Source organism: Pseudophryne corroboree, chromosome 4 (assembly GCF_028390025.1).
Source record: "Pseudophryne corroboree isolate aPseCor3 chromosome 4, aPseCor3.hap2, whole genome shotgun sequence".
Lineage (NCBI taxonomy): Eukaryota > Metazoa > Chordata > Amphibia > Anura > Myobatrachidae > Pseudophryne > Pseudophryne corroboree.
Genome location: NC_086447.1, coordinates 502495158 through 502512622, shown reverse-complemented (window position 1 = coordinate 502512622; position 17465 = coordinate 502495158). Strand labels below are relative to the sequence as shown.

General features: G+C 46.2%; 1 protein-coding gene across 1 annotated transcript in view; it reads right to left on the bottom strand.

The window, feature by feature from the left end:
* The window catches only part of NT5DC1 (5'-nucleotidase domain containing 1), a 702933-nt gene that overhangs the window by 589946 nt on the left and 95522 nt on the right, over positions 1-17465 (bottom strand). Inside the window, exon 5 of the mRNA XM_063917166.1 lies at positions 3794-3873. Coding sequence (XP_063773236.1) covers positions 3794-3873 — 80 coding nt within the window. The remainder of the gene's footprint in view (positions 1-3793; positions 3874-17465) is intronic.

Genomic DNA, 17465 nt, shown 5'->3' with positions numbered 1-17465 from the left:
AAGATGGCTCACAACAATAATAACCCGATTTTTGTAACAATAACTATGTACAAGTATTGCAGACAATCCGCACTTGGGATGGGCGCCCAGCATCCACTACGGACTACGAGAAATAGAATTATCGGTAAGTAAATTCTTATTTTCTCTGACGTCCTAGTGGATGCTGGGAACTCCGTAAGGACCATGGGGATTATACCAAAGCTCCCAAACGGGCGGGAGAGTGCGGATGACTCTGCAGCACCGAATGAGAGAACTCCAGGTCCTCCTCAGCCAGGGTATCAAATTTGTAGAATTTAGCAAACGTGTTTGCCCCTGACCAAGTAGCTGCTCGGCAAAGTTGTAAAGCCGAGACCCCTCGGGCAGCCGCCCAAGATGAGCCCACCTTCCTTGTGGAATGGGCTTTTACAGATTTTGGCTGTGGCAGGCCTGCCACAGAATGTGCAAGCTGAATTGTACTACAAATCCAGCGAGCAATAGTCTGCTTAGAAGCAGGAGCACCCAGCTTGTTGGGTGCATACAGGATAAACAGCGAGTCAGATTTTCTGACTCCAGCCGTCCTGGAAACATATATTTTCAGGGCCCTGACTACGTCCAGCAACTTGGAGTCCTCCAAGTCCCTAGTAGCCGCAGGTACCACAATAGGCCGGTTCAAGTGAAACGCTGAAACCACCTTAGGGAGAAATTGAGGACGAGTCCTCAATTCTGCCCTGTCCGTATGAAAAATTAGGTAAGGGCTTTTATAGGATAAAGTCGCCAATTCTGAGACACGCCTGGCTGAAGCCAGGGCCAACAGCATTACCACTTTCCATGTGAGATATTTTAAGTCCACAGTGGTTAGTGGTTCAAACCAATGTGATTTTAGGAACCCCAAAACTACATTGAGATCCCAAGGTGCCACTGGAGGCACAAAAGGAGGCTGTATATGCAGTACCCCCTTGACAAACGTCTGAACTTCAGGAACTGAAGCCAGTTCTTTCTGGAAGAAAATCGACAGGGCCGAAACTTGAACCTTAATGGACCCTAATTTTAGGCCCATAGACAGTCCTGTTTGCAGGAAATGCAGGAAACGACCCAGTTGAAATTCCTCTGTAGGGGCCTTCCTGGCCTCGCACCACGCAACATATTTACGCCAAATACGGTGATAATGCTGTACGGTTACATCCTTCCTGGCTTTGATCAGGGTAGGGATGACTTCATCCGGAATGCCTTTTTCCTTCAGGATCCGGCGTTCAACCGCCATGCCGTCAAACGCAGCCGCGGTAAGTCTTGGAACAGACAGAGTCCCTGCTGGAGCAGGTCCTTTCTTAGAGGTAGAGGCCACGGGTCCTCTGTGAGCATCTCTTGAAGTTCCGGGTACCAAGTCCTTCTTGGCCAATCCGGAGCCACGAGTATAGTCCTTACTCCTCTCCTTCTTATGATTCTCAGTACCTTGGGTATGAGAGGCAGAGGAGGGAACACATACACTGACTGGTACACCCACGGTGTTACCAGAGCGTCCACAGCTATTGCCTGAGGGTCCCTTGACCTGGCGCAATACCTGTCTAGTTTTTTGTTGAGGCGGGACGCCATCATGTCCACTTTTGGTTTTTCCCAACGGTTCACAATCATGTGGAAGACTTCTGGGTGAAGTCCCCACTCTCCCGGGTGGAGGTCGTGTCTGCTGAGGAAGTCTGCTTCCCAGTTGTCCACTCCCGGAATGAACACTGCTGACAGTGCTATCACATGATTTTCCGCCCAGCGAAGAATCCTTGCAACTTCTGCCATTGCCCTCCTGCTTCTTGTGCCGCCCTGTCTGTTTACGTGGGCGACTGCCGTGATGTTGTCTGACTGGATCAGCACCGGCTAACCTTGAAGCAGAGGTCTTGCTAGGCTTAGAGCATTGTAGATGGCCCTTAGCTCCAGGATATTTATGTGAAGTGATGTCTCCAGGCTTGACCACAAGCCCTGGAAATTTCTTCCCTGTGTGACTGCTCCCCAGCCTCTCAGGCTGGCATCCGTGGTCACCAGGACCCAGTCCTGAATGCCGAATCTGCGGCCCCCTAGAAGATGAGCACTCTGCAACCACCACAGGAGAGACACCCTTGTCCTTGGTGACAAGATTATCCGCTGATGCATCTGAAGATGCGACCCGGACCATTTGTCTAGCAGATCCCACTGGAAGGTTCTTGCGTGGAATCTGCCGAATGGGATTGCTTCGTAAGAAGCCACCATCTTTCCCAGGACCCTTGTGCATTGATGCACTGAGACTTGGCCTGGTTTTAGGAGATTTCTGACTAGTTCGGATAACTCCCTGGCTTTCTCCTCCGGGAGAAACACCTTTTTCTGGACTGTGTCCAGGATCATCCCTAGGAATAGAAGTCGTGTCGTCGGGATCAGCTGCGATTTTGGAAAATTGAGAATCCAACCGTGCTGGCGCAGCACTATCTGAGATAGTGCTACTCCGACTTCCAACTGTTCCCTGGATCTTGCCCTCATCAGGAGATCGTCCAAGTAAGGGATAACTAAAACTCCCTTCCTTCGAAGGAGTATCATCATTTCGGCCATTACCTTGGTAAAGACCCGGGGTGCCGTGGACAATCCAAACGGCAGCGTCTGAAACTGATAGTGACAGTTCTGTACCACAAAGCTGAGGTACCCTTGGTGAGAAGGGTAAATTGGGACATGTAGGTAAGCATCTTTGATGTCCAGAGACACCATATAGTCCCCTTCTTCCAGGTTTGCAATCACTGCTCTGAGTGACTCCATCTTGAATTTGAACCTTTGTATGTAAGTGTTCAAGGATTTTAGGTTTAAAATTGGTCTCACCGAGCCGTCCGGCTTCGGTACCACAAATAGTGTGGAATAGTACCCCTTTCCCTGTTGTAGGAGGGGTACCTTGATTATCACCTGCTGGGAATATAGCTTGTGAATGGCTTCCAATACTGCCTCCCTGTCTGAGGGAGACGTCGGTAAAGCAGACTTTAGAAAACGGCGAGGGGGAGACGTCTCGAATTCCAATTTGTACCCCTGAGATACCACCTGAAGGATCCAGGGGTCCACTTGCGAGTGGGCCCACTGAACTTCTTGAGACGGGCCCCCACCGTGCCTGAGTCCGCTTGTAAAGCCCCAGCGTCATGCTGAGGACTTTGCGGAGGCGGGAGAGGGCTTTTGTTCCTGGGAACTGGCTGTTTGTTGCAGCCTTTTTCCTCTCCCTCTGCCACGGGGCAGAAATGAGGCGCCTTTTGCCCGCTTGCCCTTATGGGGCCGAAAGGACTGCGCCTGATAATACGGCGTCTTCTTAGGTTGAGAAGCTACCTGGGGTAAAAATGTGGATTTTCCAGCAGTTGCCGTGGCTACCAGGTCTGATAGACCTACCCCAAATAACTCCTCCCCCTTATAAGGCAATACTTCCATGTCCCTATCTAGGGTATCAATATCTTCAGTCAGGGAAATATTATAAGGCTGCATTGAAATTATTATCTGTGTTTTATAGAAATTACTAGTACTCCATTTGAGAAGCGCATGGCCAATGCAGCAATGTCTATGGATTTGCAAGATGAAAGCGGTTCATTGCGAAGTATGAGTTAGGGGCACAGGTGAGTGTACGTTAGGTTTGAAGTGCAGAAATAATACTACATTTTGCAGGTTTATGTAAGCTGCACACAGTTAAGAAGCATTTCTACTGAGATGTAGGCTGGACAGACTTTCACTACACAAGACGTGACTCAGTATTAATTTAAGGCATATATAAAGTTATGCCAAGAGGTACAAATGTCAAACAATACTGTCACAAAATTGTTGTTTTCATACTCACCATTTCTAAAGAATCTACTATTTTGGCACACAGAAGAGCTCCAGGTAAGTCAAAATAGTTGTCATAGAAGTAGTATTTAGCTGTAAGAGAAAGTACAATACACGATATGGTTTTTGTTATTCTTATGACAGAAATATAAACCAGCATAAACAAACAGCAATAGATACTATGAAGCTTTTCAAAAATTGAGCCTCCAATCAGAGGTGGATTTAGACCTCATGGGGCCACCCTTATTCAAACAATCCATAGCACTATATTTTTAATTCCTGATTTATGCCCCTTACATTATTTGTCGGGGTCAGGTGATAGTAGAGGATGAAGAGGCACTGGGTCAGGTAATAGGAGGGGATGATGAGGCCTGTGGTCAGGTGATAGTAGAGGATGAAGAGGCACTGGGTCAGGTAATAGGAGGGAATGAAGAGGCGTGGGGTCAGGTGATTGTAGAGGATGAAGAGACGTGGGGTCAGGTGATAGAGAGGTTTAGGGTCAGGTGAAAGAAGGGGATGAAGAGGCGTGGGGTCAGGTGATAGTAGAGGATGAAAAGGAGCGGGATCAGATGATAGTAGAGGCTGAAGAGGAGAAAACAGTTGATATTAGAGAATGATTAAATAAAAAACATTAGGAACAGAATGCAAAAGATTAAAGGAGGGAATGAGCAGGCACATTGTTCTGTGTTGGAGAGAGATTCCTTTTTGCCAGTCAGGTGATAGTAATGGATGAAGAGGCGTGGGGTCAGGTGACAGTAGAGTATGAAGAGGTGTAGGGTCAGGTAATAGTAGCAGATGAAGAGGCCTAGGGTCACATGTTAGCAGAAGACGAAGTGTCGTTTGGTCAGGTGATGGTAGAGGATGAAGAGGCGTGGAGTCAGGTGATAGTATTGGATGAAGAGACGTGTGGTTAGGTGATAGTAAAGTATGAATAGGTTTAGGGTCAGGTGAAAGAAGGGGATGAAGAGGCGTGGGGTCAGCTAATAGTAGAGGATGAAGAGGAGCGGGGTCAGATGATAGTAGAGGATGAAGAGGAGAAATCAGATGATACTAGGGAATAATTAAATGTAAAACATTAGGAACAGAATGTAAAAGATTACAGGAGGGAATGAGCAGGCACATTGTTCTGTGTTGGAGAGATATTCCTTTCTGCCACGTCAGTCCCAGTTCAGGATCTCCTTTAAACACTAGATGGCGACTCGAGACCAAACACATGAATACTGCATTTACCGGTCTTAAGACATACAGAGGAGATTTCCAATTTTGACCTTTTCTGAAATCTTGCGAAATGTTATTAAATCAGGGTACATGTGGTGAATATTCACTAAATTTGGTCAATGCAAATAAATCTACCTAGAAATAATTTACAGCATTTTGTGCTCTAACAGCTAACATCATCTTGATATCATCTTAATAATCGCATAGTATTATGAGGACCACATATACACAGTAGACATACCAAGTCCTAACCCAGCAGTAAAGTAAAAGAAGTCCCTCTTCTTTATGTTTTTAATTGTATTTGAAACTATCTGAATACTTGTGCTTTGCTATGGAATTTCAAGTATAATCACAAAGAGATGAAAAGCGCTGGTATTTAAGGAAATTTAATACTGCTTTTAATTTTTTTTTAAATATAAAACACAAAACTATGTGAATCTGTGGTCTCTGTGTCTTATTTTCTGGACGACCGGATATACCTAAATTAACTGGTTAGTTTATCAGAAGATCAGCAATTAGACTTACAGCAGGACATGCTCCGCCCACCGCTGCCAATCTTTGTCAGGCCGCACCTCCGGGCGGGCCTTCCCCGGATTGATGCTGTCAAAAGGCTGGCGTTGAGAACAATAATCTGCCTCCTTCTCTGCCCCGTCCCGCCTCTGATGCTGCCCTGCTCAGTGCTGTAAATACTGGGACGACAGTTCAAGCTCCGCCTGCTGTATGTTAACTATGTAAGGTTTGCACGGACAGGATGACTCTATTCCAAAGGGCCCTAGGTCTCCTTGTTTAGCTTCTCGCTCTCCTTAGGGCTCCTCTTTTGAGGTAAAAAGGTAAATATTTTTGCACAACACTTAAGGTCACTGGGAGAGCTGTCATTACCCTTTACACAGCAGATACTATAAGCAGTTGCTGACTATCAAGCTTTACTTTAATGCATTTAGCAGTCAAAATATCTCCTTTCCACCTATTGCTCTCTGAGAGGTTCGGCAATGTTTAGGTCAAGTGACAGGTTAACCTCTGATAACTGAGACACTGTGGGTCATTCCGACCCGTTCGCACGCAGCGGTTCTTCGCTGCGGTGCGAACGGGTCGTAAATGTGCATGCGCAGCAGACGCATTGCACACGCGCGTCGTTGCCTGGCGATGATCGTCGCCGGGAAACGACGCCACCAGCGACAAATGTGATCGCAGCGGCGATCGCAAGAAGATGGACAGGCGGGAGGCGTTCCGGGGCGGATACTCACCAATTTCTAGGCGTGGTGAGTCCAACGCAGGCGTGTCCAGGCGTTTGATGGGCAGATGTTTGACGTCAGGACCGGGACCTTCGTCGCTGGATCCGTCGCACAGGGTAAGTAACTCTTACCCTCCTGGTCTTGTTTTGCAGGAAACTTTTTAGCATAGCAGGGCTGCACAAGCATTCGCAACCCTGCTATGCTAAAATACACTCCCCCATAGGCGGAGATTAGTTGATTGCACCAGCAGCAAAAAGTTACTTGGTGTGATCAACTCGGAATGAGGGCCAGTATCCGCTCCTGACTGGAAATAGGTTGGTTAAGGCAAATACCACTGACTCATCACAAAATCTCCTGAACCATATGGTTGCACTTCCTTGCCAGTGGCAGTTGCAGAGCAGTCCAATATTCAAATAGGGGAGCCAAACCCAGCGATGTTTGACAGTGTTTAGGGGTGGCTCCCCTATTTGAATAATGGATTGCTCTTCAACTGCCACTGGCAAGGAAGTGCAGGAACCGAGAACTGTGTCCTTCCCACTCCACGACTTGTTATAACCAGCACCATGCATTCTTTATAGCCCCGGCTGGGTGAGCTGTGTTAACTCTCCTCTGTGAGTGGGGAATTCCCAAAAATCATCTCACCCCTTTTAACCCCTTTGTGGGTGGAATTTTGAAAAATCCCTTCTTAGTGGATGCCTACGTGACAAAAGCAAGCTACTGTCCAAATTTCAAGTTCCTAGTTCTTATAGTTCAGGAGATTTTGTGATGAGTCAGTGGTATTTGCCTTTATATATTTAGATAAGATCTGGGTGCATTGTATATTTCAGACCTAAAAATCAAGAAAAGGTGAATAAGGCATAACAATTAGTAAACTAGATCACTTACTCCATCAAATGGAGTGGTCACTTACTGTTCTAAAGCTGGGTATACCGTTTAATGACCTCACAGTTAAACGACCTATCTGTCGACCCACATATCTGCTGACGAGCAGTCGATTCTGGTATCTATATGCACTTAACAATCAGCCGCTCAACATGTCCTGCATACATCACAACTGGGCTGGAATGTTAATCCCCCTCCCCTCCAGTTGTTTTGCCATTGTCGGCGGTTACTGTGGCCGGCATATCGGTCGGTCGGTCAGTGGGTCAGTCGTACACACAAGCAGATGTACAGTACTGATATTTTTGAAGATATATCGGCTTTGGCAGTGATGTAGGGTTAATACATTATGTCTGTGAATGACGGCTGTATGCACGGACAGATGCACTATGCGATATATAGGGGGTAATTCCGAGTTGATCGCAGCAGCAAATTTGTTAGCAGTTGCGCAAAACCATTTGCACTGCAGCGGGGGGCAGATATAACATTTGCAGAGAGAGTTAGATTTGGGTGGGGTGTGTTCAAACTGAAATCTAAATTGCAGTGTAAAATAAAGCAGCCAGTATTTACCCTGCACAGAAACAAAATAACCCACCCAAATCTAACTCTCTGCAAATGTTATATCTGCCCCCCCTGCAGTGCACATGGTTTTGCCCAACTGCTAACAAATTTGCTGCTGCGATCAACTCGGAATTACCCCCATTATGCGGCTCCTACTCTATGGAAATTGCTTTCCCACACAGTCCGAGAGGCCCCCACTCTAGAATCCTTCAAAAACAGGCTCAAGACTTTACTGTTTACTCCAACATTCCCTTAAATATCTACAGCACATGCTCTCTGTATTTTCTGAAAAGCTTTTCTTTACTCAATAGCGAATTTCCCATTAGGCACGTGAGACATGTGCCTAGGGGCAGCACTTGTTTGGGGTGTGGCACTTGGATGCTTGTGTTGGTACGGTTACCCTGAAATGTACCAGTAACTGCAAAATATTTACACTGTACTGTGCCATTATGATATCTTGTATGGAGTGTAAATGGGTGGGACATGCACATACTGTCCTACTCGGTAAATATGTACACATAATAAAAAATAACAAATGTCATAGTCAGTGGCTTTTTCTTCATTATTCTATTAAACTGGCTATCATTAAAGGAGGGCTTATAACCAATCAGCAAAAATAATAAAATTGGGCAGACAGAAAATGCTGTTAGTTGTGTCTAGGGGCGCCCTCGCCCCTAAATTCACCTCTGCCTGTACTTCCTTGTTTCTGTACTCTGTTATGTTAAGTCTAGCTGTTAAGCACCTTGAGTTCTATTGGAGGAAGAGCACTATTAAATAAAGTTGTTATTATTATTATTATTATTATTATTATTATTATTCTTCATCAGTGCCTCACCTGCCTATCTTATCTGCACAGTGCTGTAACTAGAAATTTTAGCACTGTGTGCAAGAAACAGCATTGGCGCACCCCCCCCCCCCCTGTATTTAAAATAGGGCCAGTGCACGCCATAGGCATACAACAAAAAATTGGGGGAATGGCTTCATGAGGAAGGGGCTTGGCCACAACATAATACCAAGTCATATTAAGCTGCACAGTAGTCTCCATTATTCAAATTACACTGCACAGTAGTTCCACTTACATACATTACACCAGGTAGGGTCCCTTTTACACATTACATCAGGTAGAGCCCCCTGTCACACAGTACACCAGGTAGAGCCCCATTTTACACATTACTCCAGGTAGAGTCCCCTTTTACACATTATGCCAAGCAGAGTCCCCTTTTACACATTACGGAAAGTAGAGTCCCCTTTTATACATTACGGCAGCTGGAGTCTCCTTTTACACATTACGGCAGGTAAATCTCCTTTTACACATTATGACAGGTAGAGCCCCCTTTTACACACTGTGGCAGACATAGTCCCCTTTTACACATTACAGCAGGCAGAGCTCCCTTTTACACGTAATGTCAGGTAGAGTCCTTTTTTTCTCATTATGGCAAATACAGCCCATTGAAAAAAAAACAATAGAGGCACATCTGCCTCAGTGACATGCCTTCACCACACTTTGGAGCACTCCCCTGTCAGTGAGGCAGATTTGATTAGACAAATTTGATTAGACAGTGGCTCCAACACTGAGCAGTGACTGTATCCTGCTGTCACTGTTAGGCCCTCATTCCGAGTTGTTCACTCGCTAGCTACTTTTAGCAGCCGTGCAAACGCATTGTCGCCGCCCACGGGGGAGTGTATTTTAGCTTTACAAGTGTGCGATCGCATGTGCAGCCGAGCGGTACAAAAACATTTTGTGCAAAACAAGACCCGCCCTGTAGTTACTTATCCTGTGCAATGATACTAGCGTTGGAGGTCCCGGAATTGGCGTCAGATACCCGCCCTGCAAACGCCTGGTCACGCCTGCATTTTCCCTACCACTCCCAGAAAACGGTCAGTTGACACCCATAAACGCCCTCTTCCTGTCAATCTCCTTGCGATCAGCTGTGCAGAAGCATTGCACAGCAATGATGCTGTTTGTACCCGTACGACGCGCGTACGCATTGCGGTGCATAGGCATGCGCAGTTTTGCCATTTTTATACCTGATCACTGCGCTGCGAAAATCGGCAGCGTGTGATCAACGCGGAATGACCCCCTTAGTGCAGATTCTGGCTCTCTCCATCCCTTTCCAGGTGCTGGTCTACTCCAACCTTTACATTTCCAGCCCTCATAGTATTATTGACAATTTAAAAAACTAGTAGTGCTGCAAGATCAGACTTAGGAAGGGGGGGGGGGGGGGAGATTAGAATTCAACTATTACATTGAAGAACAATAAATTCATAATATTCTAATATCTTTGTTTATTCTAACATCCCCCCTTCCCCACTGCCTAAGTCTGATTTAGGAGTGCAGTAGTGGTTTTTATTTGTGTGTAGTGTGTCATTTACAAATTTGTGAGAGAGCAGTGAGCTCAGGTGTAGAGATGAGTGAGGGTGAGTGTAGGGAGCAATGAGTGAGTGGAGGGAGTAATGAGTAACGGTTGGTGTAGAGCACAGAAAGGGAAGGTAGGAGCAGAGAGTAGTGAGGGTGGGTGGGGAGCATAGAGGATGGGTGTAGGGAGCAGTGAGTGAGGGTCATTGTAGAGAGCAGTGAGGGAGAGTGTAGGGAGCAGTGAGTGAGGTGAGTGTAGGGAACAGTGAGGAAGGGTGTAGGGAGCAGTGAGTGTAGAGAGCAATGAGGGTGGGTGAAGGGAGCAGTGAGTAACAGACAGTGTAGAGCAAGGCAAGGGAGGGTAGGAGTAAAGAGCTGTGAGGGTGGGTGGGGATCATTAAGGATGAGTGTAGGTAGTAGTGAGTGAGGATTGCTGTATAGAGCAGTAAGGAAGAGAGTGTAGGGAGCAGTGTGGGCCAGTGTAGGGAGCAGTAAGGGAGGGTGGGAGCAGAGCTGTTTCTTGCAATTATTGCTACCAGTGTGACAGGAGGGTGAGGTGGGTCCAAGCAATAGGTATCTAATGGCGGCGTGATGTCAGCAGATGCCAGCAAGGGTTGGGGGCTGGCAGGCCCTGGGAGTAAGAAGCAGTAAGGGTGAGTGTAGGGTGCAGTGAAGGTGAATGTAGGGTGCAGTGAGGATGAGTGTAGGGAACAGTGAGGGACAATTATTGTGGAGCTGCTGAGCCCATATGTGTGTAAGCTGGCCGCTGTATGTAAAGTTCCCCCTCACCCACATATTATTCTGGCCACTGTATCTAAATCCCCCTACCCCCATATCATGCTGGCCACCATTTTCAAAAACCCTACTTCCATACTATGCTGGCCGCTGTATTTAAATTCTAAATCCCATCCCCCCCCCTGTATGCCTCACCAGTCTGCTCCTCTGGCTCAGCCACCTACTGCTCCGTACTCTCCTTCCTACACTCACGTGTGTGTGTGTGTGTGTGTGTGTGTGTGTGTGTGTGTGTGTGTGTGTGTGTGTGTGTGTGTGTGTGTGTGTGTGTGTAAGGTGGAGTTCCAGAGACCTGCTTCAGTCCTAACACAGCTGAAACTAGGTGCCGCTGCTGACTTCTCCTTCAAGGGAGACAGGCAAGCGGCAGCGCTGAAGCGGCTGGCGGATTGATGTGATCGCGGATGCTGGCAGGCAGCGGTGGACGCGGGTGGGCGGCTGCAGGGAGGGGTTGCTGACAGCCTGGAAAGGATGCCCTTCAAGGGAGACAGGCAAGCAGTGGGCGGACGGCAGATTGTAATCGCGGGTGCAGGCAGGCCGCGGGTGGGCGGTCGCGGGGAGGGGTTGCTGACAGCCTGGAAAGGACTCCCTTCAAGGGAGACAGGCAAGCGGCATCGCTGAAGCTGCGGGCGGGCAGTGGTGGCAGATTGATGCGATTGCGGGTGCTGGACGGCTGTGGTGGATGGGGGTGGCTGCGGAGGGGAAGATGTGCCAGTTCTCCGCCCTCAGTGCATATGCGCTGTGGGCCAAGCACACTCGGCACACAGCTAGTTACGGCTCTGTATCTGCACATCTCTGATCAAAATTCAGCGAATTTTCAACAGTATATACTGCTGCATCTGTGTATAATGCCGACACGACCTCTTGGGCTCATATATGGTGTGTAAATCTGGCTCTGGTATTAGCCAGTACCTCCTCAGAAATTTACCTCACCGTACGTCCCTGGTGTGTATCCAGCTTTACTCAAACTTAAAATGCACACATTTCCAAGATTTGGGGGTAAATGAAATAGGGTTCGAGCTGCCCATATTTTTAAAGCAGCAATCCTTTACAAGGCAAAACCAAGTTGGTTTTGCCATGTAAATGATTTCCGCTTTAAAAATACGGGCATTCTCACCCAAAGTCCTGCACCTCTGTCAGCTCAGACGTTATTACATTTACAGATGGGAGACCACCTGGCAATACTAGGTACTGTGGGCAATTTTTCGAGGAGACAACTATTTTGTATCTATTATTTCAATGCCTTTCTTTTGGCTCTCTCTATTTTCAATATAAACTGTGTCAGTTTGTTAACTACTTCCTAATTATCTAGTGATTGTTATGATTCCTCTTATTGTCTTCAGTCTCATAGGAATCTGAAGTGATATTTTCATCCAAATATTCATTTATTTATTTATTTTTGATCCTGAACCTTATTTGTTAAAAAGGCAATCAAGTTTTTTTTATGCATTTATATTATCATCCTAGGGAACTATTAAAGGTTAAGTTTTATATTATATAAACTGCTCAAAAAAATAAAGGGAACACTAAAATAACACATCCTAGATCTGAATGAATGAAATATTCTTATTAAATACCTTGTTCTTTACATAGTTGAATGTGCTGACAACAAAATAACACAAAAATTATCAATGGAAATCAAATTTATTAACCCATGGAGGTCTGGATTTGGAGTCGCCCTCAAAATTAAAGTGGAAAAACACACTACAGGCTGATCCAACTTTGATGTAATGTCCTTAAAACAAGTCAAAATGAGGCTCAGTAGTGTGTGTGGCCTCCACATGCCTGTATGACCTCCCTACAACCCACACAAGTGGCTCAGGTAGTGCAGCTCATCCAGGATGGCACATCAATGCGAGCTGTGGCAGAAAGGTTTGCTGTGTCTGTCAGCGTAGTGTCCAGAGCATGGACGTGCTACCAGGAGACAGGCCAGTACATCAGGAGAAGTGGAGGAGGCCGTAGGAGGGCAACAACCTAGCAGCAGGACCGCTACCTCCGCCTTTGTGCAAGGAGGAACAGGAGAAGCACTGCCAGAGCCCTGCAAAATGACCTCCAGCAAGCCACAAATGTGCATGTGTCTACTCAAACGATCAGAAACAGACTCCATGAGGGTGGTATGAGGGCCCGACGTCCACAGGTGGGGGTTGTGCTTACAGCCCAACACCGTGCAGGACGTTTGGCATTTGCCAGAGAACACCAAGATTGGCAAATTCGCCACTGGCGCCCTTTGCTCTTCACAGATGAAAGCAGGTTCTCACTGAGCACATGTGACAGATGTGACAGAGTCTGGAGATACCAAGGAGAATGTTCTGCTGCCTGCAACATCCTCCAGCATGACCGGTTTGGCAGTGGGTCAGTAATGGCGTGGGGTGGCATTTCTTTGGGGGGGCCGCACAGCCCTCCATGTGCTCTCCAGAGGTAGCCTGACTGCCATTAGGTACCGAGATGAGATCCTCAGACCCCTTGTGAGACCATATTCTGGTGCAGTTGGCCCTGGGTTCCTCCTAATGCAAGACAATGCTAGACCTCATGTGGCTGAAGTGTGTCAGCAGTTCCTGCAAAACGAAGGCATTGATGCTATGGACTGGCCCGCCCGTTCCCCAGACCTGAATCCAACTGAGCACATCTGGGACATCATATCTCGCTCCATCCACCAAAGCCACAATGCACCACAGACTGTCCAGGAGTTGGCAGATGCTTTAGTCCAGGTCTGGGCAGGAGATCCCTCAGGTGACCATCCGCCACCTCATCAGGAGCGTGCCCAGGTGTTGTAGGGAGGTCATACAGGCCACGTGGAGGCCACACACATTACTGAGCCTCATTTTGACTTGTTTTAAGGACATTACATCAAAGTTGGATCAGCCTGTAGTGTGTTTTTCCACTTTAATTTTGAGGGTGACTCCAAATCCAGACCTCCATGGGTTAATAAATTTGATTTCCATTGATAATTTTTGTGTGATTTTGTTGTCGGCACATTCAACTATGTAAAGAACAAAGTATTTAATAAGAATATTTCATTCTTTCAGATCTAGGATGTGTTATTTTAGTGTTCCCTTTATTTTTTTGAGCAGTGTTACATACATTTATATTCTATTATCATAAACAAGTGCTCCCAAAAACAGTGTTTTTGTCTTTGCTCTCTCAATTCTATTTGTAGTATTATTACATTTACACCTTGGTGTGAATGAAATTAAGATTTTAACAATTTTTGATTATTTACTAAATAATTATTTAAGAAACAGGGGAAAGGAGTGACTGTCATCCTTCTAATGTATTGAATATCTGCTGATCTTCCAGCAGAAATGGTATTCATTTGAATTGGTTGACATACAGTAGCATAAAGATGCACCAAAAGCACTGTATAAATACACCCAATACTTTTATGCACATAAATATGGGGACTCCACTATTCAAGTGTGAGTTTCCCCATATACAGTGGGGTTCAAAAGTTTGGGCACCCCAGGCAAAAATTCATTTTAATGTGCAAAAAGAAGCCAAGGAAAGATGGAAAAATCTCCAAAAGGCATCAAATTACAGATTAGACATTCTTATAACATGTCAAAAAAAGTTTGATTTTATTTCCATCATTTACACTTTCAAAAGAACAGAAAACAAAAAATGGCGTCTGCAAAAGTTTGGCCACCCTGCAGAGTTAATACCTTGTACTGCCCCCTTTGGCAAGTATCACAGCTTGTAAACGCTTTTTGTAGCCAGCCAAGAGTCTTTCAATTCTTCTTTGAGGTATCTTCGCCCATTCTTCCTTACAAAAGTCTTCCAGTTCTTTGAGATTCCTGGGCTGTCTGTGACGCACTGCTCTTTTAAGGTCTATCCATAGATTTTCAATTATGTTGAGGTCAGGAGATTGTAAAGGCCATGGCAAAACCTTCAGTTTACGCCTCTTGATGTAATCCACCGTGGATTTTGAGGTGTGTTTAGGATCATTATCCATTTGTAGAAGCCAGCCTCTCTTTAACTTCAGCTTTTTCACAGATGGCATCAAGTTAGCGTCCAAAATTTGCTGGAAACTTATTGAATACATTTTTCCTTCTACTCGTGAAATGTTCCCTGTGCCACTGGATGCAATACAACCCCAAAGCATGATTGATCCACCCCCATGCTTAACAGTTGGACAGAGGTTCTTTTCATTAAATTATGTGCCCTTCCTTCTCCAAACGTACCTTTGCTCATTCCGGCCAAAAAGTTCTATTAACCTCATCGGTCCACAGAACTTTATTCCAAAATGCATCAGGCTTGTCTATATGTTCATTTGCAAACTTCAAACGCTGAGTTTTGTGGTGAGGACGTAGAAGAGGTTTTCTTCTGATCACTCTTCCATGAAGACCATATTTGTACAAGTATCTCTTTATAGTGGAATAGTGTACCACAACTCCAGTGTCTGCCAGATCTTCCTGGAGGGATCGTGCAGTCAAACGTGGCTTTTGACTTGCTTTTCTCACAATCCTGCGAGCTGTTCTGTTTGATATTTTTCTTGGTCTTCCAGATCTTGCTTTAACTTCCACTGTTCCTGATGACTGCCATTTCTTAATTACATTCCGAACAGAGGATATGGGCATCTGATAACGCTTTGCTATCTTCTTATAGCCTTCTCCTGCTTTGTGAGCGTCAACTATTCTCAGTTTCAGTGTTCTACACAACTGCTTAGAGGAACCCATGGTGCTGATTGTTGGAGCAAGGTCAGATGAGTCTGGGCTTTTAAAACCTTTGAGATTGACATCACCTGGTCTTTCCAGATGATGATTGAGAACAATCCATGACACTGCCAGGTCTCAGCTGTCCAAAGGGGGCAGTACAAGGTATTAACTCTGCAGGGTGGCCAAACTTTTGCAGACGCCATTTTTTGTTTACTGTTCTTTTGAAAGTGTAAATGATGGAAATAAAATCAAACTTTTTTTGACATGTTATAAGAATGTCTAATTTGTAATTTGATGCCTTTTGGAGATTTTTCCGTTTTTCCTTGGCTTCTTTTTGCACATTAAAATGAATTTTTGTCTGGGGTGCCCAAACTTTCGAACCCCACTGTATGTTACAAACGTATATAGAAGCAATGTGGTTCATAACAGAAAAGCGCCCCTTCTACTGACATCAATATTTAAAGTCTGAAAGGGGAATGGGGGAGAAGTCAAAGATCAACGGTAATTTACAGTTCCATCGATCTTCACTGTTATATTAAAATGTCGCAACATTAATTTTGATTCACTAGATAGTAACTTCCAGTTACATTAAAAATGTTATTTTCTCTAACGTCCTAGTGGATGCTGGGAACTCCGTAAGGACCATGGGGAATAGACGGGCTCTGCAGGAGACTGGGAACTCTAAGAAAGATTTAGGACTACCTGGTGTGCACTGGCTCCTCCCCCTATGACCCTCCTTCAATTCTCAGTTAGATTTCTGTGCCCGGCCGAGCTGGATGCACACTAGGGGCTCTCCTGAGCTCCTAGAAAGAAAGTATAGTTTAGGTTTTTTATTTTCAGCGAGACCTGCTGGCAACAGGCTCACTGCATCGAGGGACTAAGGGGAGAAGAAGCGAACCTACCTAAGTGGTGGTAGCTTGGGCTTCTTAGGCTACTGGACACCATTAGCTCCAGAGGGATCGAACACAGGACCCGACCTCGTCGTCCGTTCCCGGAGCCGCGCCGCCGTCCCCCTTACAGAGCCAGAAGCAAGAAGGTGGTCCAGAAAATCGGCGGCTGAAGACTTCTGTCTTCTCCAAGGTAGCGCACAGCACTGCAGCTGTGCGCCATTGCTCCTCATGCACACCACACACTGCGGTCACTGATGGGTGCAGGGCGCTGGGGGGGGGGCGCCCTGAGCAGCAATACTAACACCTTGGCTGGCAAACTGGCACCATATATAGCCCCAGGGGCTATATAGGTGCTTTTTAACCCCTGCCAGAACTTTTACATTAGCGGGAGAAAGCCCGCCGAAAAAGGGGCGGAGCCATCTCCCTCAGCACACTGGCGCCATTTTTCCCTCATAGCTTCGCTGGAAGGAAGCTCCCTGGATCTCCCCTGCAGTCCTGCACTACAGAAAAGGGTAAAAAAGAGAGGGGGGGCACAAATTAGGCGCAGTATAACTATATTTATGCAGCTATAAAGGGAAAACACACTTCTATAGGTGATATCCCTGTGATATATAGCGCTCTGGTGTATGCTGGCATACTCTCCCTCTGTCTCCCCAAAGGGCCTTGTGGGGTCCTGTCCCCTGTAAGAGCATTCCCTGTGTGTCTGCTGTGTGTCGGTACTGCTGTGTCGACATGTATGAGGAGGAAAATTATGTGGAGGTGGAGCAAATGCCTGTGAATGTGATGTCACCCCCTGCGGGGTCGACTCCTGTGTGGCTGGACTTATGGAAGGAATTGCGTGAAAGTGTCAACTCCTTACACAAAAGGTTTGACGACATAGGACAGCCGGCTACACAGCTTGTGCCTGTCCAAGCGTCTCAAATGTCATCAGGGGATTTAAAACGCCCGCTAACTCAGGTGACAGATACAGACGTCGACACGGATACCGACTCCAGTGTCGACGATGATGAGACAAGTGTACCCTCCAACAGGTCCACCCGTTACATGATTGAGGCAATGAAAAATGTTTTACGCATTTCTGATAATACCCCAGGTACCACAAAAAAGG